General features: G+C 55.3%; 3 protein-coding genes across 3 annotated transcripts; 2 read left to right on the forward strand and 1 right to left on the reverse strand.

The window, feature by feature from the left end:
- Nucleotides 1-1676: 1676 nt before the first annotated feature.
- On the reverse strand, nt 1677-4507 carry MAM_03240 (Ketopantoate reductase ApbA/PanE; the record flags this gene model as incomplete). The annotated part of the gene is made up of 5 exons (XM_040822039.1): nt 1677-3315; nt 3382-3814; nt 3911-3951; nt 4023-4143; nt 4471-4507. The coding sequence occupies 5 exons, from the start codon at nt 4505-4507 to the stop codon at nt 1677-1679; spliced, it is 2271 nt and encodes a 756-aa protein (XP_040679844.1).
- Nucleotides 4508-7610: 3103 nt separating this feature from the next.
- Nucleotides 7611-8997, forward strand: MAM_03241 (transcription factor TFIID complex subunit Taf111; the record flags this gene model as incomplete). The annotated part of the gene is made up of 2 exons (XM_040822040.1): nt 7611-8721; nt 8780-8997. 2 exons carry the CDS (start codon nt 7611-7613, stop codon nt 8995-8997), a joined length of 1329 nt encoding a protein of 442 aa, XP_040679845.1.
- A 461-nt stretch (nt 8998-9458) lies between these two features.
- Nucleotides 9459-10415, forward strand: MAM_03242 (Ribonuclease H-like protein; the record flags this gene model as incomplete). The annotated part of the gene is made up of 1 exon (XM_040822041.1): nt 9459-10415. One exon carries the CDS (start codon nt 9459-9461, stop codon nt 10413-10415), a length of 957 nt encoding a protein of 318 aa, XP_040679846.1.
- Nucleotides 10416-14088: the final 3673 nt, after the last annotated feature.

The raw sequence follows: 14088 nt of genomic DNA on the forward strand, positions 1-14088 counted from the left end.
GGGGGGGGACGGGCGGTGACAATCACGATGGCGTGAGACGGTGCTTTCCCTTGCGAAGTCTGCGCCGCTTGATCGCGGGAAATGAGTGAGTGATTGCCGAGTTCTGAGCAGTGCCGAGAAGACCAAGGGGGACGCTCTGGAGGGTTTGTAGTTGAGTAATGTCGACGTGTCCGCGAGGTTTCAGTCCGTCCTTGGTCGGCCAAGTGGGGCACGCAGGCCACGGCATGGCATCTTCAGCCACATGATAATGATACATGACACATCCCTGCTACGTACTTGATTACACTTGACAAGAAAGCGGCGAGTAAGTTGATGTTTATCTGGTCAGCCAGGCCAGAGCGTCAGGCATGGTCACTCATGCATACATGTGCGCTTGGACTCTCTTGTCCCTTCGTGTTGACGTGAGAAAAGGCCAACGATGGCCACGATTTCATCACAAAGAAGATTCTGCCGTCTCATCGTGAAACGCTGCGTCTCTTGTTCTATGCCTGTGCTGTGTTCAACTACTTTTATTATTCAAGCCTCCCGACCCCGCTTGGAGAATCTCTTCTTCCTCGAGGCCTTTCATTAAGTCCAGGGCAGTGACTGCCGGCGAGTTCTTGTACTCGCTCCCCCACTGCTGCTCCATGATACACAGGGCAGCCAGAATGCCAATGACCTGCAATAATCCATCTCGTCCCGAAGAGGAGAAAGAAACAAGAGGGTCTAAAACGGTCTCAGGCCACATGGGCCCACCAAGGGGCAGTTAGAGAGAGAGAGAAAAAAAGGAAGAAACAAAAAAAAGAGACAATGTAAAGAAAAAAAAAAGCCTCCAACGTCTAAGTTTGTTGTTGCTAAACCCGATCAGAAAGTCCTGTACCTGCCGCTGTACTAAAACCCACCCACCCTTCTCCCCCAATCACAACCCCCCCTTCTCCCCCAATCACACGGCACAAATGTGGACATGTCTGCGTGGCAACAGCAACACATGCCACCAAGCCATGAATCGTAGTCGTACAAACAATGCTCGGCATGTTGCCGCCATTTGATTGATCAGGGTATCCGCGAATATGTGATACAACAATCCCGTCTCCAAAAAATTGCCCCCGTGTGTCGCTGATGATGTATTTGCAGTTGTCTAGTGGTTTGCCTTTTTTGCAACAGACCATTTGCTCCGCGGCCAAACGTCCTGTCGTAACAACGCTCGATGTGGTAAAGACTGTGAGTTCGCCAGAAGATTGGATAATTGATTATATGCTAGACGCGAGCAAGAACATGAATTCCGTTCCCAATGCAATATTACCTGAATTTATACCAGTCTCTTGTTTTGAGTTTCAAACATTCCCACGCTTTATGTACGGGACTCATCCAGTCCGCTCAAGGAAACTATTAACGCGCCAGTGTTCCAATGATAGTCCAAGTTGACTCTGAACCGCATGACGTATCGTTTTTTTTTTAATTCGCTTCGCCGATGCCGTGCGACGTACTAAAAGGAAAAAACCATGAGGTGTCTCAACCGTGTAACGAGACGCAGAATAGAATGACATGTGTAGCTGTGCAGAGGTCGGTGAACAGTCGTAAATTTGAGAATGTTGGCGCGCATTCAAGGCGCATTCAGCTGCCGGGACACGCCCTTTTCGAATAGTTGAGCACGAGTTTCTCGGCAGGTTCGAACGACTGCTGGTGGGCAGGGCCACTCAACGCACTCCAATCGACGCAGCATTCTGGAAACTGCTCTGACTGCTATGTGCAGATTGTTCCGAGTCGAGTTCACCACTGCCCACGCTGGCGCTCGCACTACCAGTCAGACTACGAACATTTCTGGGCTTAGGTGGATGGAGGGCGCTCACCCCTATATGCTGCTCCACCTGCTGGGGGGCAACAGAGGTACCGTGCCCCGGCGGGTAGCGAGGAATAGGTTGTCGAACCCCGTCTGGTGGTGAGGGCCTGCCGTTCATCGAAGGTGCATAGCCGTTGGGGGGCGAAGGGCGGCCACCGCGCAGTGGTGGGCCGTAAGGGTTTCCAGGGGATTGGCTTGCACGACGTGGGAATGCGCCATTCATCCCTGGCGGACCGCCTGGCCCAGGTCCGTACGGAATATCCTCCAGCCTTGAAGCTGTCAGCGAGTTCGCGCGTGAGCTTCCACCCATTGCACCTCTGTCGACGTTGCCGTATCGGTTCGATGTAAAGGATAGCATAGGGTCGTCCAGGATGTTGTCGTTCATCGCCGGGAGGTGGTTAACCTGGCTGGCGCGGTTTCGACCAAAGCTAGGGCGGAATCGGCTGCCTCGGGATGTGGGAGCACCATCGCTTTCCGGATTACGGCGAAATTGGGACGCAGACTGGCCTGAAGCTTTACGGTTTTTTCTTGACGTTACACTCATCATGTCAAAATTATCAGGGTCAATGGTTGGCGCTCCGGTAGGCGCTGCAGGGTCGAAGAAGTCGTCATCGTCGTCGTCGTCGTCGAAAACTTGTTGGCTGTTGCGCATGGGATGAGGACCTCGACGGGGGCCAGGAGGTCCACGTCTCATTCTCATTTCCTGTTCCCGCAGAGCAAGCTCGCGTTGACGGAGCTGGAGCTCCCGTTCGCGTAAAGCAAGATCGGCTTCGCCATCAAATGATGGTTCCTGGCCCTCCGGGATGTCATCATACAATACTAGATGCGAGAACTCTTCCAAATCGTTGCCATCTATTGAGCCTCGTCGGGACGGAGCCCTTGAGCCGCCGTTCACCGAAGGTGGAGGACGAGGATAACCATTTGGGGGTCCTCCATTCATCTGGGGCGGCCGCCTCATTCCTGGAGGCCCGAAGTTGGAAGAATTTCTAGGTCGGGGTTGTCGAGGTGGCATTCCATTTCCGTTCGGCATACCGCCCATCATAGGACGATGACCCACTTGAGAGACAGATCGAGACTGTGGGGATGAGATTGGAGAGCCTGGGGGCATGTTTGGCGGGAGACCGTCGCCAGGTTTGGATCTGGAGCGATTCACAATATTGAGATTGTGAAGAATGGCGTATAAAGTCTCAATTCGTGGAATGGGTATCTGTGATTCGCGAGCCAATTTAATGGGCGAGCCGAGATACGTCTCAATTTCCATCGGACGCCTGGCAGTGTAGTCTTGCCACATTATACTTTCGGGTAGATTCGATTTCGTCATCTCATCCATTGTTCGTTGCTTGAAGTCGGGGGCGAGCTTGCAGCCGTTGGCATCAGCGAGGCGCAACAGTTCATCAATGACGTCCGAAACCATGTCCTTCACCCCGACCTTCTCCAACAAAGCAGCGTGATTTGGCGTGTCAAAGAGGACGGAAGCGGGATGGAACGCGATAGGACTGGAAGTTTAGTCAGCTCAGGAAGGACGTGGACAATGCACAGCTCAGGGGATACCGGATACTTACCCAATGACTCTTTCGTATTGCTGTTGGCGAATGTTGGAAGAGACTTTGCAATCCACTTGGCCGGTGCTCAGTGTCATGGCTAATGCCTGAGCCATGTCCTCCTGGATAACCTGGGGTATGTTGCTGTTCCTACTGGCAGGCCCGACCCATATCTCTGTTGAGCCTTTGTGCTCAAACTCGCTTTGGCCAAGTTGTGTAAGCTCTGCGCCGGAAACAAGTGACAAAACGACGTTTGTAGGGAACCGTTCCTCAAGCGCGGCTTCAATGCCCAACGTATGAGTAGTGTTTACAAGAATGCACGTATGCTGAGGCGTAACGACGGGAGCAATGACGGCAGCAAGATCGTAGACATCAGGGAGTGCCTTGACGCATAAAACGACGTAATCGAATGCGCCTTCTCGAGAATGAGCAGCATCTTCCGGATTCCGAACAACTGCGAAGCGAAAGAATCTCCAAGTTAGTTGATTGCATTGGACAGAATGAGGGGTGATCCAGCAAGGCAGCAAGGGAATAGTCCTAGACGTCTTACCGTGACGAGGTTTGAACCGTTCGTTACCAAAAACCGGTGATCTGCAAACATTGCGATTAGGTTCCACCAATTTACGCCGCGCTCTCCTCTCAGGGATTCAACGATAACGTACTTGAATGAAATGCCGTACTGAGCAACGTGTTCGTATCCCGACTTCCATACCAATGTCACGTCGCAGGCGTTGGTGGCCTGTAGCCTCCACGATAAGAAGGCAGAGACGGGATTCCCGCCAACTGAGCATATATTCATTAGCTGGCTGTCGCCCATCTCGAACGGAGTGAATAGAGCGCCGCTGAAGCAACTGTCTTCTCCAGTGATTGAGGGAAAAGAACGGCTTGGCAACAGAAATGCAAACGAGCGAGGATGGGTTGTAGGAGCGGGAAAAGGGCGGCGGCAGGGCCGGAAGGGCGAGCAAAAGATAGGGAACAACGGATAGCAGAACTAAAATGCCGGACCGGCGCGACAGGGCAGCATTTTCAGGCGCCAACAAAACAGGGACGAGTCGTGCGGTAGCGTGCACAGAGAGCGACAGGACAATGACGGGAGGTGGGACAACATACCTGATAGAATCTTGAGACGGGGCTGTATGGGTGCCATGGTTTCTGTTCGTGATCCCCAATGGGGATTAGTGAGCTGGACGAGATCTTAATCGTGGCGTTGTTACAACGAGCGGCTTGTTGCGATAGCCCTGGTCACCCCGTCCCACGAGGTGTCTGGCTTGACCCCAGGCTTCCTCAGAATGGTGAGAGGCCGGGCTCGAAAAGCTATGTGTGAATGCGTATGTGGACGGCTCGACGGGCGAGCGGGCGTGCAATTGACCGGAAGCAGGTGAGACTTGTCGAGCTGAGCGATGGTGGGTGACGGATAGTGTAGTTGGTCGGCACGCAGGAGAGGAGAGAGCGGCAGAGCCAGGGCCAGGACCAGGACCAGAGAGAAAGGGGGTCCGCGGGGGGAGGGGGCGGGGGGGTGTCGAGATACGACCGGCGAACCCCCAGAGTTGGCGGAAGCCGGATCGTCAGGAGGGCGGGCAGCAACGAGGAAGTCGGGGCGTGCGGTCAGTGATGACGGTATTCTTGGGAGCGACGACGATAACCAGCGAATGCGGATGGTTGGCCAGGTCCAGGTTCGCAAGTCCAGGGGTTAGTTTCAGTAGTGACGACGGCACACGCTGAGGAACGGACGCCGGCTGGACCAGCAATTGTTGACTGGTGTGACGAATAAAGACGAAAAGTGCCAGTGGTGGTGGGACGTGAGAGAGGACAGTGGACGGGACGGGCGTGGGAAATTATCTGGGGTTCGTGGGACAAATCGTTGAACCTTGTCGGGCTGGGCACGCAAGCGCAGCCGCCAACGCACACACGCACGCGCACGCACGCACGCACGCACGCACGAGATGGGAGGGGGAGGGGGCTGCGTTTGGAGGCCTGGAGGAGCCCGAGTGCCCTTGAGCAGGCCTCTAAAAGCAGGCCTGTGGAACGATGGCGACCGATTGACCGATGTCAACTGGTCTGGTGCCTGCGCGTGTTGGCCGGCCGATGTCACTGCTGCTTCTTCGGCCACCGTCGCTGTTGAGCAAAAAGACGTCGTCAATCGAGGACGTGGGCCTTGCCTGCCTCGTGGATCCGCTGCATGAACGAGATGAAAACAATGACGAGAAAGGGAGAAGCGGAAAAAGAGGGGAGGGGGGTGGTTGGTGGCCGGCAACGACGGAAATGCGTGTCGTCGTTGAGACAGAAGAATTCGACGGAATGGGCGCTTGGAGGATTGTCGACAAGCACAGGCAACCGAAGGGCCTGGAGAGCTAGAGCCTGCGGGAAAAAACAATTTAGACAAGAAAAAGGAAGTAAAAAAATTGTGCAAAAATGTCCGCTTGCGTGGGCGGCTCAGTGGCGAAGGTAGCATCATGTATGCAACTCTTCATGTACCACTACCCGCCTCGCCGTGCACGCATTGCGCACCCGGTGGTGCGGGATTTCCACCTAGTGATGATGTGAAAGAACGTACCTTGAGCCCTCGGGGCCCTGTTTCCAGTGTTTCCGGCGCGTTCCCAGCGCGTTCCTGGCGCAAAATCTGCAAGTCCTTGCAAAATGGCCCTATTCAGTGCGTGGGGCCCGAGGCTTTGGTCAGTCAGACACCCGGTACTTCATGCGCCACCGAATAACACGCTAGCTCGATGTACTGCTATTCTACTTCCGGCGCTCTTTCCACCCGCAGGTCGAAAAATTTTTGGTGCCAGATTGTACACGCTGACATGTGGCTGGGCTGGGGGGTCAAGCAGAAAGTTCGGTCGCTGCCGTTCACCCAAGAACAGGGACTCCTTGAACAGACAGAGTTTGGCCCGGCCCTATTACTCAAACACCCAGTTAGCAATCGACATGGCGGTCTCAGTAACGTACTAAGGGGGACGTGACGCAGGCCAAGGGGAGAAGACGAAGAAGAAAAACCTTGAACTCTCAAGGTCCCAAAGCCCCAGAGGCCCCTGGCCAGCTACCATGACGAGTCAGGCCAAGTGCTCGACCTATTGCCAACGGTCAAAGGCGAAGCTTAAACTTAGCATTGCGAAGCCTGAACGGTTCCCAAACCGTTATACTACTGGCGAGAATTTTCGTGTACGATGGTTGTGCCAAGGCGTTTCTTCTTTGGCTGTTCCATGTCAAGTTTCCCGCACTTGAGGATGACATACCGTAGTAACAGATTGTGTCTCCTTGCCCCACGAGTCTAGGACTCCAGAATGCTGATGATTGTATTCGGCAAGGGGAACACGAGCAATGCCGGCTGTCGAGGAGACAGAGACGTGATTCTCGCCGAACCACGCAAGGATAGCACCTCCCGTTCGACTGGTGCCGAGCAACTTCACCAGGGACGTGGACCTGTGGTAATCTTGTTCAGCCGCCCCTTCCAAATTACATTCTCCCAACGCAAGACTCCGTGCTCCGTTCACGATCGTAGTTGCTTCCGAAAGAGTGTCGACAAAAACGCCTCTTGCCCCCGAATTGGAAACAATGTGACCCTGGAGCGAATCGAAATGACGGCCTGAGCGTGGGGTGCCGCGTTGGGAAGTGCAATTGGCGCCTCTAGCTATTAGAGGCCTGCTGGCTGAGTTAGCCTGCCGACGCCTGTCGTGCTCGGACTGTGCTTGAATACTGCTACTAGTTCTAGTAAGCAAGTAACGTTATTTATCAGCTGGAAGACTCGCCCGGCCGGGATCGAGAACTGGGCAGACACTGTGCGCAGACGCCCGTCGGTCAGGCTGGTGTGATGAAGGAGCAACCGCAACTCACTCTGATGATGGGCGAGCAACGGGAGAGCAGGAAGGTGTGGTAGAAGGGGGAAAGCTGCAAATGCGACGAAGAAAAGGGTTTGCTCGGGCAGAGACACGCAGTCGGCACCTTAAGTCAATGACTTCTCTGCCAAGCGGACGGGCCACGTCTAGGGCAAGGCGTTTGGACGAGACACAAGACTGACTGCATCGAGACGAGGTCAACGTCCGAGTATGGAGTACTAATCGTGCCCGCCCCACTTTATGTGGTTCGGCTAGCAAAAGCCCTCACCACCAAAGGTGGTGCTCGACAGCAAGGCGGGCCGGACACCAAGGCGGGCCAATTTTCAACCTAATAACGCTATTAACCTCTTCGCCTATAATGTACACCCTTCTCGTCCCAAATTTCTACAGTACGACAGGGAGAGTGGCGAAAAAGGCATGTGGCGCCTGAAGCCAAGCGAGATCTTGCCCGACGAAAATGCGATTCGCGCCATGATCAAGCCTGAGGAGGTCAGTCTTCTGGATGCCATGCAGCTGGGAATCAAGGAGCTCGAGGACGCCGGCTACGATCCCCGAAATGCCAACATTGACGATGACGTCATGGACATGGATGCTGAAGAAGACGACGAGGATGAGGGCGGAAGCAAGGCGCCCAAGGGCGCCAAGAAGCCTGGCGAAAAGCAGGAAGAGACACTTGCCGACAAGATGGCACCTTGGAAAACTACAAAGGCCTTCATCGACGCCTGTGCGCAAAAGGCCATGCTCCAGCTGCACGGCGAGGGTGACCCGACTGGACACGGCCTCGGCTTCAGTTTCATCCGAACGTCCATGAAGGGAGGGTACATTGAGGCTGTTCAGGGCCCGTTGGCCACGTCGGCCGACGCCATGGAGCGTGAGAAGCGCGCTAACGGCGGCCACGCCTATAACGTCAAGAAGCAACAAGCAATGTACGAGGAGGGCATCAAGGAGATTTGGGAGAAGCAAAAGGCAACGCTGTCCGACGCCCGGGAGCACGACGACAAGGACGTGGCAGTCACGGAAGACGAGGATGATCGATTCAACGTTCACGCCGCCGCGACGCCGGCGCAATTCGACGACGGCACCAGCCAAATTAGTGGCTTCACATCGGCTAGTCGCCATGTCAAGAAAGCCATCCGCATCACGAGAGAGGTCCGCCTGCAGGACGGGTCGACGCAGACGCGAACCGAGGTCGTCCACGATCCCGTCGTCATCTCGCAGTATATGAAGCGGCGAACCGAGGCAGACTTGGAACTTAAGGAGTATGTACTCAAGACGATGCGATGCAGGCCCCGCGGGGAGGCCCCCCGGGTCTGGAAGCGGCTGCCGTCACGTGTCAGGGCGCTTCACAAGTGGGCGTGCCTGGGTCACACGCATCTCGGCCCCAAGAGACGACAAGTGCCGTCTCCAGGCGCTGTTGCCGACTACGTTGGGTTGGAGTTACGAGCACCTGCTTACGTCTACCTCTCCACAGCATCTACAGCTCCCGGCCTACGGGCAATGCCGACCATGACCGCCTTGCGGGCATTAGGTATGTGGATTGACGACCTGCCCTCGGGTCGCGCCAGAGACGGTGTGCTTACACGCAGCTCGATGCAGAATCAAAAAGGAACTCGAGAGACTCGAAAAGAACAAGGCCCGACGACAGGCCCGAGAGCAGCAAAAAGAGCTGCACCAAAAGGCCAGCGCTGGCGAGGCCGGATCACCCGGCGCCATTGACAAGCTGCCCACTGGAACAACCCGCAAGTGTGCCAACTGCGGGCAAGTTGGACACATCAAGACAAAACCAGACCTAATCGTCAATTGAAACCCTGTGGAAGTAACTCCTGGGCACGGGAACATCGTCGGGGCGCGATAAGCTCCGTACGTGATGTCAGCTTGCAATCCCAAAATAGATCCCACAATAGAGAACAGATGGGAAAAAAAAAAGAGAAAAAAGAGAAAAAAATCGAGCCACCAGTGAAGCCTACTCATGAACGAGACTTTCGGACGAACACATCCCCGTCACAGGCGGCGCCAAACGGTCACATCCCCCCCAGGCTTTATTTAACGCGGCCAATGGCCTCGGCGCAACTTGCACCTTTCTCTCCCAAGGCCTGTTCGATACCCCACGCTGCTTGCAACATCAAGCAGGGGACAAAACATTTCTCATCTAGACATTTCCAGCCCGGGCAGGCATTCTATGCGCCACGCCGACGTGCCTCGCAGAGAGGTCAGTCGACCTCCAGAACACCGCCCACCCACCAAACCACCATCACCATCACCATCATGCCCTCCGTCCCAGGCAAGCACACGGGCATCCTGCGCGAGGAAAACATTGCCCTGCGCCAAGTCCTGGGATACCGCCTCGAATCCCTCCGCCCCGTCCCGCCATACAGCCCACCCCCCATCAGCCACTCCCTCCCGGGGACACGCATCAAAGACGTCCTCCTCGTCGCCGTGGACGTCGATACCGGCGGAGGCTACGAAGTCATTTCCCCGGGACAAAGCTTCCACATTGGCGTCTCCATCCTCGACACCCGCCGCCTGGTAACGGCGCAGCCTCCCGATCCCGGGGCCGCCATCACCTCTCACCAGTTCGTCAACACGGACTCGCGCCCATGCAGGTGGGCCGCCAAGTCGTTCCTCTTCGGGGACACGGAGCGCATCGCCCTCCCCGACTTCCCGTCGCGATTCGCCCGCCTCACCGCGGGCAGGGCGTACGTGCTCGTCGCCCACGGCGCGCGCGAGGAGGTCAAGTTCCTCAACAACCTGGACCCCGGAATCGCCAGCCGAGCCGCGTACATCATGGACACGGTCAAGGCGGCGCAGCACCCGCTGCAGCTCTACTACCGCTACAGCATGGAGAAGCTCCTGGACGAGCTCGCCATTCCCTACGCGAACCTCCACGCTGCCGGGAACGACGCACACTTCGCCCTCAAGGCGCTGCTGATGATTGCCGTTCGTGACGGCCGCATGACGTCCGGGGCTGCCGCCGACGAGGAGCTGCTCCGCACCCTCGAGGCGATTGCGCATGCCCCCGTCGCGCTCCCGGTGTGGATTGACAAGCCGCCGGCAGCTTCAAATCCGAAGGCGAAGACGAGGCTGGGTGTCAAGGCGAAGCGACGGCTGCGGCAGGCGAGAAGAGCGGCCGGACGGATGTTGCAGGAACTGCCCTACGCCGACGAACTAGACGGACTAGATATCCACGACCGTGAGGAATGGCATGACCCCCTTCCACCGTGACGCGAGACTTTACCTGTCCCGAGGCAACACCGACGGACAGGCCTGGGAATTCAGTGACCTGTGCAATGGACTCGAGCTGCAAGCTCAAGTCTATGCAGGGCGCTGTGGCGGTGCCTCGTCGGGTACTCTTCAGCTGCACACTGGAGGGAGAATGTATATAGCTGTGCGGAAAGTGAGGAGAGATACCTCTTCTCTTTTGTCTTCCTCTCTAAGTTTTAGTAAACACTAGTAATGCTTGTAGATAGTTACTTGCAAGGCCACTTCTTCACATCTTGTAATTAGCGTGTCGGTGCCTAGTCGGATGCTTTCCGGATGCGCATTGGGACACATGTATATAATAGTTAGTGTAAGAAGGGGGGGACAGGGAACTTCTCCTTTACTCTCCAAGTTTATAGTTAGTTAATACTGGTAACGCTTACACGCAGTTGCCTGTAAGGCCGGTCCTTGACAGAAGCGGCAAATTTACCTGCTTCTTGTACTAGCGCTTAAATGGATTAAGCCAAGACCCCCTTGTTACCTAGCCCTCCAGTCTATCCTGTTTAATTCAGCTGTTCACATTCAAATAGAGCTCTGATACTTTTTCTTCTTCCTTCTCCATTACTCAACCCTCTTTTCAAGCATGCGCTTCACACCAAGCATGGTCACCGGGGCCGTGTTCCTGGCTACCATTGCGTGGGCTCGGCTAATGACTATTGAGTCTTGACGATGCTTGGCCGCAGCGCCTGTCCTGTCATGCAACCACTTACTTTTCGTGGCCCCGGTACGGAGTACTCCGCAATGAGTCGAATCCGATGAACCAGGAGCCGGGGTTTCAGCAGTAGAACAAACAAGTACTATTCCATCAACTACTTTGCATTATTGCACCGCCCGCCTCTGCCTCGCGTTGCCAAGACGCGCCCCGCCCCGTCGTCTTCCAAACCACTGGTAAAAAGGTAACGAGAGCAAGGACAGGCCAGGCAAGAGACAAGGCCAGGTCCGCGCCATCACCTCCCTTCCCATATTGATACCGAGGGCAAGGGGACTGCCAAGGGCGTGCGGACCTTGACCTTGGACCAGGCGCAGTTGGTCGTTGGCGATGCGGCACAGGGCGGTTCAGAGTGTTCAGGGCCGGCCGGGGGTGGATATTATCCGTAGTACCGTGTCGTGTCTCGAGTTCTCGATCGTGCAATCATTGAGACACGGCTCCCTCCCTCCCCAGGCGCCCCTCAGCCCGCAGCATTCCTTGCCTCACCTCATGTACCCCAGCAGCAGTGGTGGTGCGGTCGTGGGTGGTAATTACCTGGAATGGGTCGGATCTCACCTCGTGAACGACGAACCCTTGGGGCAACGAACAGGTTGATTCATGACCACGACGCTGTGAAACGTGGCGTTGGCGGCCCTTTTTTTTTTTTTTTTTGGGGGGGGCGCGGCCGCAGTTGGGGGAGATGCGCGGGTAGATTGTAGATGACGTGACGCTTTGGGCTCGTCGAGGCTGAGACGGCCCCCCGTGCCGACGCAGAGATACCTCGAGGCAAGGCGGTGATTCTGGAGACAATGTAACTAATCCGTAGGTCTACGGGCGAGTTACTCCCGGGTGCAACGTCTCCATGCCGGCTACGGCTGATGGCCACTAACTGGAGGCGGGATCGTCGAGTATTTTTGCCAGGACTCAGAAAGCGCCCGCTCCGTGCACGGTGCGCGTGTGATCCAGGCCGCTTGCAAGTTGCACAAGACGCTCGGTGCTTGACATGCAGTCGGATAGCGCGAGGACGGCTCTTGTTTGCCGTGGTTGTTGGAGTACAAGATGCGGCATGTAACACGTTGGCTGTTGACCGGGGACGGGAGGGTTGTGGGATCTGCAGCGCATAAGTACCAGCCCTTGTCTGTTTGTGTCTGTCGAAGCTGTCAAAGCGGTATGAGCCGTTCGTGTTAGTCTCTCTGTTGGAGTTGTATTGCATGGATGCCGGCCGTTGGGTGCATGGGTGGCATGGGCAAGTCTGACATGACAGCACGGGAAGCGGCAGAAGAAAGAGGCGTGGATGACATCTGGGCGCTTGGTGCCGGCAAGTGCGTCGTCCAGATTTGTCTTCTCGTCGCCGAGGTTTGTTGAGGCTTGTTGGGAGCATCACTCTTCTCTTCTGTGCCGGATGGGCTTTGTTGAGAGGGAGCTGGAGCTGCTTACTGTGGAGAAGAGAGCATGTTGCTTTTGACCCAGGGTTCTATGTATGCTTAGAATAGTTGATCCTCTTTGTGACGAGGAGGCCACACGTACACGTCTCTGCTCACGACTTACATGCCTTTGGCGTGGGAATAGATGGATGCTGCGGGTGCCTGCTGAGACCGGCAACGAGCCTGCCCAGCTGCTGGCCATGGCGGGCAGGTTGTAAGAAGATTCTAGATTCTGGCGACGTGCACGGTTTCATTATACACATAGTGGCTCGTATAAGACCAGTGCGTGATGGGAGGTGGGGAAACAGAGGAAAGGGGAATCGACATTGTTCGTGGGCTGCGGTTGTTGTATGCCGTATGCTTGGCGCTCGAGATGCAGTTCAAGAGCCATGACAGAGATACATGCATTCGTAAGAGATGCTCTGCATGGTTGCAGCGCCTGATGTGTGAAGTTGATATCGTAGTACGGGTCAGTAGCCTTGAACCTGTTGCAGGCGTCATCGTAGGGTCGATGTCGACTCTCGTGTGAACTTGAAGGATAGTTGACAAGACCTTGCCATACATCCAGGGAACGCATCAACGGATATCCCAGCATGAATATGTTGCACGTACATCATGGTTGCACCTCCTGATGAGTCCCAAGACATGTCTGCAACCTCGCCTTGGTCTTCTTCCATTACGAGTATGCGCAACGCAAGCTATCGTGCAAGGGACGGCTTGTGTAGGGTAGGCAAGACATTGCGTTTCCACGTACGGGAAATCGAAGCTGCAAAATACTGAAAAAAAGCTCACGATACTCAGAACTATTGAATTAGGCCAGGGTGATGGAGGCAGCAGGGGTTAATGAATTGGAAACTTGACCAGAATCTTGACTACACACCTGGACATCCGCATGTATTTCAGGTCGCGGACGTGCCAGCAAGAATAAACTACCATCCGCCTCATCCAGTGCTGTACCGATAGAAAAAGCAGAACTTGGACACTTGACTCGGAATCTAGGCGTGCTTTGTGCCTCACAAGTGAGTCCAGTAAATCAGCTAATGACTTTCTCGCCCGACAGTGAATGAAGAATGTCATGTCACAAACTATGACCAAAGGCATATTCTCGTCTTGGAACCAGACACATTGCCTGCTTGAAAAAACAAGACGACGTCCTAAGTATGGATCATTGTGCAGACTTGCCAAAGAAACATGATGGCTGAGGCAAAACATGGACCGCCGGGGATCAAATGACCATGGGGTTCAAATGCCGCGTTTTCCTGCAAAGCCGATGATTTCAAGATGTTTTGATATCAGCAGCAGTCGTGAATCTATACGGATCGGTGGCGATGAGGCATCGGGGCGTGAAACCAGCAGAACTCTCATGCGAATGGATGCAACGGTGCGACCAGTCAGCAAATCGAGGATGAAGAATTGCAGAGGGCAGAGCGCTTTCCCACCGTGGTTCGCGCTGGGAGAACTTCAGAGTGCCCGCCCGAATGCGGCGGCAAATGTCAGGAGCAAAGAACAAAAGAAAAGTAAACAA

Source organism: Metarhizium album, assembly GCF_000804445.1.
Source record: "Metarhizium album ARSEF 1941 chromosome Unknown scaffold_6, whole genome shotgun sequence".
Lineage (NCBI taxonomy): Eukaryota > Fungi > Ascomycota > Sordariomycetes > Hypocreales > Clavicipitaceae > Metarhizium > Metarhizium album.